This window comes from Chanos chanos, chromosome 8, assembly GCF_902362185.1.
Source record: "Chanos chanos chromosome 8, fChaCha1.1, whole genome shotgun sequence".
Classification (NCBI taxonomy): domain Eukaryota; kingdom Metazoa; phylum Chordata; class Actinopteri; order Gonorynchiformes; family Chanidae; genus Chanos; species Chanos chanos.
The window spans coordinates 39304627-39314979 of NC_044502.1; the positions used below are offsets into that span (position 1 = coordinate 39304627).

The window sequence follows — 10353 nt, forward strand, 5'->3', positions numbered from 1 at the left end:
TAAGGTTATACCCTAATAAAGTTACATACATACAAGTCGGCTTAACTGAACACGAAGAATGATATTTATTGAACTGTCGTACATCAAGAGTGAATTAAATTGACTCTTAAGAACACCGCGTCTGATGACTACAATTGTTTCTGCACCAACGATGAAGACAAAATATTGGCTCAGTATTTCAGGACTCAAAAGTTCTGCATGCATATTTAACGTTTCCGAAAGGAGAGCAGACACAGAATAGAGAAAAAGCAGACATAGACAGAATACTGAGTTGGCACCTCTAGGCAGAGATATTAGGAGCCGTGTTACATATTTGGAGGTTACGCAAGCCGTGAATGTTTGTTAATGGGATTGGGAGTGAAGACCCAGTCAGTCAGAGAGTAGACTGCATCCTCCAGCATGCAGCAGTAGCGTCAGGCTGTTCATGCTCCCAATTCTCTGAGGTCTGCAGTGCGGGATAGTTGAAAGGTATGGAGCATGGTTTCTGCAACCACAACAAAACGTATACTCGGGAATAAAATACTGAATGGAATGTTGTTAATGTCAAATGATTTATTTTAGACTTGCTCTAAAAATGATAAGCTCAAGTATCAGTGTTCCCACAATTACATTCATGAAGAGAAAAGAAGTGGTCAGAGATGAAAAAGTCCAGATAACAGAAAAGATTATTAATCTATGTCCTAACATTCACTACATGCTGAATATAAAAGGCCTAGTAACACTTTCTTATGATCACGTACTGATTATACAGTGATATTAATAATCATTTCAATATTATTGTATCTTCGCTTCAGAGAGGTGTGCAACTGAACATAAAAAATAACTAACAACTAAACATATTTATAAAAAAATGTCAACTTCAGATCCATCCATAAATCAAATCAATTATGTGTTTTGTTTTTCCTTAGTTGCAAAGCAGTGTTTCTTTAACCCGTTCATCATTTTCACAAAGCAGTTAACCAAACAAACGGATCTGATTCAACATTCTGACATCAACTATCATCTGGTACTCTGCACATGCAATGTGTAAGGAATGGGCAGATGGACAGACACATGGGTGTCTTGGTTACCTTGACAAACCTACAGAAACAATATTATGGGCATGTTATGACATTTTACAGTGACATATATTATTGAAACTAAGGTTCTGGGACCATAGAAAGTTGTAGGTACAAGAATGATGTCATATAGGGCCAAAACTCTGGAATTATGGTGCATCTTCAGGAACAGTGGCCATTGTTTATCACAATGCTCTAGAATCAATGTTGTCATATAAACGCTTCTAAGTGTTCTAAAGTTGGCACTAAGATCACTTCTGAAATACCTTTTTAAAGTTCACCGATATTCTTTGGAAGCTCTACAAATATTGGGTTTTCCAGCAGATTTTTTTGGTGTCATTGGCAAACAAATGTCTGAAAATGGTGAGTTCACGAAAAGTTAAAAAAAAATATTCACAAAATTCACTTCACTTACTTGTTTTGTACCCAGTCAAAATATTACAACTGACACAGGATCAGAATTAATGAATTTATACATCAGTCTTAAAATTTGCTCTCAGTGTAACATTCAGGATCAACACATTAGCAGCTGTTCTGAACATATTCAAGCTGACCTGAGACAGGGATATGAGCAGGGCGATGGCTTTATCCGCAACCAGGGACAAAATCTGGAGGCATCCCAGCCCCTGCAAAACGGTACAGTATCCTCCTCAGATACTGCAAACCTACCCAGCTGCCTGAGGTGCCTGCGACGTTACAGGAGGAAACTAAAGAGAAAACTTCGTCATCTGAAGGAAGAGCTACAGAGCGACTCTGTAGAGGTATCACAGATTATTTCATTAGAAACCTAAACATCCAAATTAACTTCCACTAATGGTCTTAATTCAGACAGATTAAACCCGCCAAACAGAGAGGAGAAGAAAGTAAGTAAATTACCGTTCTAACAATTAGTATTGACCAAAATCTTAATTTGACAATCCAGCTATCTCCTCAACTAATATCTCTCAAACAGAAGCCTCGTACTGTCACTGGGGGAATGTCGATTCAGCAGCGGCTTGTTTGGGAGGTGGTCCGTGGACCAAATGATTATGGACAGACCGGAGGTCTGAAGATAGCCATGAGAGTTGTGAACCTCACGGGATCCGCTCACCAGCCTCAAGTCCAGGAATCCCAGCTAGGCTCAAGCGGAGAGGCCGGAGCAATACATGAACACTGCCCAGATTCCAGTCTCCCACCCAAGAAACGATGGAGACACGAGGACGTCTAACTCAAAAAAATTCACTCTAAACTCTAAGGCTAACTCAACAAATTCACTCTTATAAATCAATATGTTCGCATCAAACTGGTCTCATGGTCTCTTTTCTTACTTAGTTATGCTCTGAATGCCAAAACGTCTGTTAAATACTTCCACTCATTACTGTAAAAAGACATCAGATCTTGCTCAGATTTCAAACCCACATGCTTACTAGGGAATAGACCTTGAACTATCGCACCATGGGAATGTGTTAACATTGAGTGCTGTTATACGAACCCTCAGTCACATGGGTATTTTATGTATTCTGCTTATGGTTATCACTCCATCCTGAACCCCGTTAAAAGACAAGCTTGAGAGATGAAAGCCTTATTCATTCATTATTAAGTAATTCACTTTGCCTTAATGGATGCTGAGACAAACCAGTGAACAAGCAAACATCTTAATTGCACTTAAGTTGGTGTCTGAATGATTACAGTACATTAACTTCTCAATGACATTTGACCATACATACTACTGAAGAGGAACTTCACAGATATTCATACCCCAGTATGTTACAGTATATATCATGAATCCTATGACAAATGAGACAAAAAACCATCAAAAATCATGTGTTTTACAATCAGATTGCAAAACTCTCAATTGCGTGTGATTCTCTAATTACAGTCATCTCATTTTACAACACGGCTGAAATGGTTATTAGTAGGCATGCAAATGACTACATTAGTCCAATGTGTGCTGGCAATTACACATAATGCTTATCAGTAACTTGCAACTGGTGTGAATGCAGTGCAATACAATTGTTAATCCTTTTACCATTACTACATAAAGCACAAAAACCATTCTAAAAACAATATCATTTAATACAGAATTCAGCTTATTCAGCAATGTATTGAGTTGACAAGCGAATCACATCTAGCTCCAATATATAAATATATATATATATATATATTTTGCTAACTGTTTTCCCCAGGGGCAGCTCTATATTTATATCTCTGCATGTGCTCTTCTGTGTTACACAGAGGAAGCACTTTGTGTGTGGAGACATGTGAAGTCCATGTGAGCGTATGTTATGGTGAGAAATGGGGAGGAGGGGTGCTTGATACTCATAGGATCATTATAGCTTCACACAGGATCCAGCCAGAATGCATGTTACATAACGCTGTGAGGTCACACCTAATGATGTCATTTAGGGTTCCAGTTGAGTTTTTCACATTCAGAAACCAAGAGAATTCTGGACTGTTTTCACTAGTCATTTTAACAGAGTATTAAAGGTGTGAACACATTGTTTCAATTACGGTCATCTGATTAATGTCAGTCAACCTATTAGAAGATTTATTTCAAAAGATGGAGCAAAAGGATGTTCAGATGGAAGTCTGTGTTATCAGAGAAAAACTTTGTGAAGTAGCATTTCCTCTCTGTTGTGCAGCAATGTCAAAACTGGTCCACTCACACCGACAGAAGATGTAACACAAACCATTGTTCAGCCTCAGAGGAGAGTCTGCGTGTCAGTTGCCTCTTAATCATCCAAATGATGCTCCAGTGTGCTTATCTCAAATATTTTGGCCTTTACTCTTTCAGCTCTGATCCAGTGCACACATCTGGTAAGAATGAGCGTCATATTTTCACATAAAACTGAAGTTTTGTTGGCTTTGACTGAATGCTCTGATGGTTTAACTGCCACTTCACAAACGATAAATTGACTCTATTGCCTTGGGGATTAGTTGCGATAGACAGTGCGTCACGATATTGAGGTCAACCAAAACTGTGCTGTGTAGCTTACGTTTTGCTACAGAATACACGAGCTATTCTGTTCACTGCCCTACTGCACACTGCTACTCTAATAAACAGAAGGCAGGAGAGATATTCGTGACCTTATCTCTCATTGTTACCTTGTTGGAATCGACGTACTTTTACAACCCCTCCAAAGAATCAACTTTTCTGTATTATTCATAACAGATACATGAATTAGCATACAGATATGCAGATGTGAACTAATTGTGTATCTTATGTTTAATAATATTGTGCTGTATGTTTTGCCACTAACAATGGATTTTAGTTTATTTTTTCATTAAAGACATGCTTCAATGATGCTCTCTTTATCTGTATTACCTATTTAAACATGAACAAGACATCCCTGTGGCCTGTCATATCTGCCTCGAGGGGGGGGGGGGGGGGTTGTGTTCCTGCCATCACTCCTTGCTTTTGTTCCGTTGCTGGCATTTCGGGCAGTCTGTGAGACCAGGCAAAGAGAGAGGCAGTCGGTACCATCTGCCCCCATTCCCTGGAGTGCACTGCTGATTCTGCTCTCCAAAATCTGATGAATGAGAACCAGCACTGTGGGTGAAAGTGACATCAGCAGCAGGTTCCACAGTTTTTTTTGTATGCAGGTCTCTGAAAGGGGGATTTTCAAAACAATTCAAAGAAACAGAATTTAGTAAACAAAAGGCATAGGCTTTTCTAAGAGATTGGGTAATTATATTGACGGTTATATTTATATATTTTTATGCAATATCATAGTGTTGTGAATGATGCAAAAAGTTTTTTCAATACCAACGGAAGCCCAGTGTCATCTCAGCCAACTATAAGTCCTTTAGTTTCATTGTATTAAAATCTGCATGGGATATAAGTATTGAAATTTGGCATTCAGCTCTGGATTGATTTCTGCTTTGCTGACTGGAGCTACATCTCCATTTCAGTTAGCACACCAACTCAGAATTTACACTTGATTGCTGGATGTGTAGATGTACTGGCAGTGGTTGAGTGACTCATTATTCAACGTATAGAAAGCTGAACTATTTACTTTATAAATCCATCGTTTGTAATATATTTAAGTAGATATCTACAATTTCTACAATTTTGTTTGTTCAAAATAGGCCTCAGCACGGTTATGTTTAATCTCCGCGAACTCTAGTTTAGCTAGACCCGCCCAAATATTGTGCCATGTTAAAAGAAAATACATTACACTTTGTACAAACCAATACGTCGGTGCGTTACTACATGTCCCATAATCCAAAGCCTAAACCCGCTGTTCGTTGGTCATTTTTGTCCAATGAGCGTCGACACGTAGAAGTGACGAGAGTACCTGGCATTGTTTTTTGCGCGAACACTCGAAGCTGAAGCAGAGAGAAATCTGGCGCGAGCGGTGAGATCCGTTATTCTGTGAGCTTTCAAGGTGGGTGTACTTGACCGATTTATTAACTAACTTCTTTCATTTTTGCATAGCAAATTAGTAGCAAATTACGAAACATGATATAAATATTGCATTATTTATATGCGTTTATTTCATATTATTGTAAATTATTAAATAATATGTCAATAGAAGAAAGAAGACCTTGTAGAACACAGGTTTAGCAAATTGTTTTAGCGTGAGAATCTGTTACCCAAAGTTAGCTTATTAAACATTCGGTTATCATTGTAGGTATGAGTCGTCGCTGCTTCTTCTAGAATAGGTCATTGAGTTAATTGCGGCTATGTACATGAATACTGAATATTGAAAATACCAAACAGTCAGTTGGCTGCATTTATGTCTGGAGCAATTTAAATATGTGGATAAATACTTGTTATCTAACGAGGTAGTCTTGTTTAGCTCAGTAGCAGCCTTTGAGATAATGTTAACCCTTAATGTTTTACCTGGCATGTTTTTGTTATACCACACTCAAAGATACATTGCGTCTTCCCGTTAGCAAACCACTTACAAAACAACTAGCTGTCAACACAAGATGAATAATCATAACAAAATCATGTAAGAATTTGTAAAGTTGTAGGTTACTGTTAAGTGAAATTAATCGTGATACCCAATATTGATATTTGATCAGATGACTTGCTAGTGAGCGCCTTTTGTCCCTGCTGCCTCATAGGTAGTGAGAATTGGACTGCCCAACTGAAGGAGGCTGAATGAAAAATTAATATTTCCACCTTAAAGCATTTAAAAGGTACCTTAGAATCTGAAGTGCGCTGTGTAGTATTCATGTACTCAGCTATTTTATATATATATAAGTGTCTATGCTCCGTCAGACAGCTAACTGAAGTCTTTGTGGAATTAGATGGAGATTTGGGTGTGATCTGATATTCTAGCGTGCTTGGAAAATCTCGTGACAAAAGACGTGGGACATCAGCTCATATTGAACAGCAACGTTCCAGCTGTTTGTTTGTTTCTTTGTTTTTACCATAACTAATGTATCGTAGATATTTTTAACTCTACCACTAACTCTGCCACTATTTTGCATGTTAGTGCACAGATCAGTGTTAAGTGCTTTTATGAGTACATAACGTCCTCAGGTCTTCTGCTGGAGACATATTTTAATCAGGTGCTTGTTAATGTATGGTGTGATGACATAACAACGATTTTGTCCAGAATATTGTCTCTTGGTTTCCTGATTAATTCGACTGGTTTGTTATTTTCGAGTTTTTACGCCCACAGAGCGACGAGAGCACTAATAATCAAATCGACTTTGTGGGTTACTTGTGGGTTCTTGTAAATTATCCGCTGTTTCTGTATATTTGTAAATTCAAATTAATTGACAGTGCAGTCCGACAATGTAGTATATTGAGATTAATCACTGATGTTCGTTCGAAATGCAATCGGTTTCAGACAATTGCCCTGCACTGTCTTTGTTCGGAGCATGTTTGCTGTATAAAGGCTCCTTTGTTTTAGTTCTTCAACGGTCGTTTAGCCCACCTAATGAAGATAAATAACCGGTTGTCTCTAGTGGGTGTCTTTAGCGCGAGACTTTTTTGTGGAAAACAAAAAGGTGTCACCTGCGACCGTCGCCCGTCCATCGATGCTTCGAGATTTATTCACATCCAACATTCATATATTTATACTGACCATTCATCCGATGCCGATGTAATGAAACTGGTGTTTAAAAAGATTAGAAACCCTCCTATTTGATTAGTAATTGATATGCAGCAGTTAATGCAGGCGATGGCCACATTAATAAGGAATGTATTGTTCAACGTGTACATACAACTGCGGAAATAAGGTCTTGCTGACAGTTCGATCAATATCCTTAGATGCCATTGATATTACATTTCCATTTATATTAGGTTTTAATCATGATGTGCTTCTTTTTTATCTGCTTAACTGGACGGATAGTGTGACCCTAAATTTGATGCTTCAATAACATAATGGCAGGTGTGAAATACTTTGTTTGTGATGGTAGGGGGCGTTGGTGAGCAACATAATATTACAGAGAGGCTCAATTACTCTGGCAGTTATCGCCAGTGAAGGGTGTGGAAGCAAGCTTATGATCTAACTGTCCATTATGTTCTACATTTTGTATTACAGACATTGTAAATCCTCAAGCACAGAACTGGAATGGCATCTTCTGGAGGTGAGTCACAACTTCAGATAATCTGTGACCTAGTTCTTGCTTGTTCTTGCTTTTGCAAGCTGCCCTTCATGAACGAAACAATATTGAGCTGATCTGTTCTTGCCGACTCGCAGAACCTAAAGAAAAAAAACGATGTTTCTCAGACATACAGGTTAAGGAGCTGGACAAGCGGGCTTCAGGACAAGCCTTTGAAGTCATTCTGAGCCCCACAGCTCCAGATGCCAAAGGAGAGTTTCCACTGTCCACCCCAAAAAAGAAGGATGTGTCCTTGGAGGAGATCCAGAGGAAACTGGATGCAGCAGAGGAAAGGCGTAAGGTAAGTAACACACATGCACGCGTGCACACAAGTCAAGGTGTCACACACATGCAGGCATGCACACAAGTCAAGGTGTCACACACATGCACGCATGCACACAAGTCAAGGTGTCACACACATGCACGCATGCACACAAGTCAAGGTGTCACACACATGCACGCATGCACACAAGTCAGGGTGTCACACACATGCACGCATGCACACAAGTCAAGGTGTCCCACACAATATTTAGTATACATTTAACTGTCTCTAACAGAATCACGAGGCAGAGGTCCTGAAGCATTTGGCTGAAAAGCGAGAGCACGAGAAAGAGGTTCTCCAGAAAGCCATGGAGGAGAACAACAACTTCAGTAAGATGGCAGAGGAAAAACTCAACCAGAAGATGGAAGCTAACAAAGAAAACCGCACAGCACGAATGGCGGCGATGAATGAGAAGTTTAAAGAGAAGGTACGTTTTAGGAAGGAGGTTTGTTGATTTACGGGAGTAAAGTGCTACTCTGTATCTTTTTTTTTCAAACTGTAAACACCCAAATAACATATTTCATTTTATTTATTTTTTTCGCTTTCTTCTCTGTTATTCAAAATGTGTTCAGTTCAGTTGTTTTATGTTATTAGATTTTATCTAGCATACATTAAATAATTATAATCTTATTGAATTGTATTTTAGAGCAGGTATAACACATGGAGATGTTACAGACTGTTGTGACAGGACTTTTTTGCATCCTCTCTGAATTTATACATGCAGCTCTCACTGATCTCTAATGTTGTTTTCGTTGCAGGACAAGAAGCTCGAAGAAGTTCGAAAGAATAAAGAAACTAAAGACGAGGGTGACAACTGAATTTGTATAAATTAAATTTTACTTCCTTGCTTCTCTCAATTTTAAGGATAGATTTTTTTTTATGTATCCAAAGATTTATTTTTTTTTCCTGTTGAATGGCCAGTATGATGTATTTCTTATGTTGGTTTGGTGTTCTTCCCTCTTTTTTTATGACAGCGGTAAGTAATGGAAACAGGTTCACAAGATTTTTTTTTTCTTCAAAATGTTAAAAGACATTTTTTTGTCTGTGCTCTCACCACTTTTGACAGTGAAAAAAGAAGTGTTTTCCTATAAAGGTGCATGCCTCTGTAATGCATAGGACTCTGACTGTCTAATGGCATAGTGCAAGTCAATCTGTACCTGTGTATGTAAAAAGTACTCATCTTTTAGCCTAATAAAGTTGCACAGTTGTTCGGTTATGTCCGTGTTTTTGGATAATCCATTTGTATGTTGACAAAAATGTCTCTTTTACAGTTTCACCTGATCTGCAGTTCCACGGTAAACAAATGGTTAATAAAAACATTTTTAGTTTCTGTTAAATCACAAAAAGACTTGCAGTCCAAAAGAGATTGCTACCACTGAACTTTGTTTTGTTGATGTTTTGGAAACTTTAAAAACTGTTTAAAAGTAATTGAATATAGTATTTCTCTGAGCTCTCTGAATAGACTTCTGAGAAATGGATATTTTAGATGCTAATTGCATTGATATGTATTATTGTTGATACATAGGTACCACAGTGTGTTGATGACTCCAGAGGCTATTACATTTCTATTTATAGTTACGTTAGTGATCACTTATGCCACTATGTATTGAACATCTGCTAAGGAATCAGAAGAACAGATTGCAAATAGAGTGAATTGCTGAGTCAGGAAAGTGAGTCGGGAAGACTCTTTATGCTCACTTCCCATCAACTGAAATCTGATAGACCTATGTCTCCACATTGTGATACATGCTTTACAGGCTAATAGGAAACTGGAGTTAATCTCTACCCTGTACTGACACCTAGTGGTGACTCAGTAAAAGAGTAATTATTATTATTAATAGTTGTGGGTTTATGACCTGAAAGGCTGCAAGAGGGATTACTGAGAATTTAGGAGCCAGATTATTTTGGATGTGGCCAGTGAGTACATTTCATAGGGTTTATATCGAAACGGGAGAGTTGTGTGTTTCACATCATGAGCTTAAAATGAGTTGTGCTGGGTAGAAGCTACTTAAGATTCTTGTCCCTACTGCTGCTCCACTCAAGCCTGCCTAACTTAAAGTGACCACAGAGTGACTAGCCTTGTCTTTAAACTTCTGATACAGAAGAAGTGTTGTGAGAGATAAAGCAGAGGATAAATATAAATTACAAAAATGATTAACAATGGTTGTTAATCACAAAGTTCCAAGATCAGTTTACACACTTTTAAACATACAGTAGGCCATGAGGTCAAATCATCATTGCTTCAGTTATCAGTAGGCAGAGTGTTGTTGTCACAATGCTTTGCTCTATCCACTATATCATGTAGGCTATGATATATTTAGAGAATTGTTTTGTACGCTTGCTCTACAGTGACAGGTGGCACATTAAGAGTACCTGTTTTTATCAGTAACTGTTCCTTGAAAGGCTTTTTGATTTGCATAGTAGTGATAA

At 38.2% G+C, this 10353-nt stretch overlaps 1 protein-coding gene across 1 annotated transcript; it reads left to right on the top strand.

Moving 5' to 3' along the window:
* The first annotated feature begins 7570 nt into the window (after positions 1-7570).
* stmn1b (stathmin 1b) lies at positions 7571-8741 on the top strand. Its single transcript, XM_030782077.1, has 4 exons — positions 7571-7586; positions 7730-7902; positions 8159-8350; positions 8682-8741. Exons 1-4 carry the CDS (start codon positions 7571-7573, stop codon positions 8739-8741), a joined length of 441 nt encoding a protein of 146 aa, XP_030637937.1.
* Positions 8742-10353: the final 1612 nt, after the last annotated feature.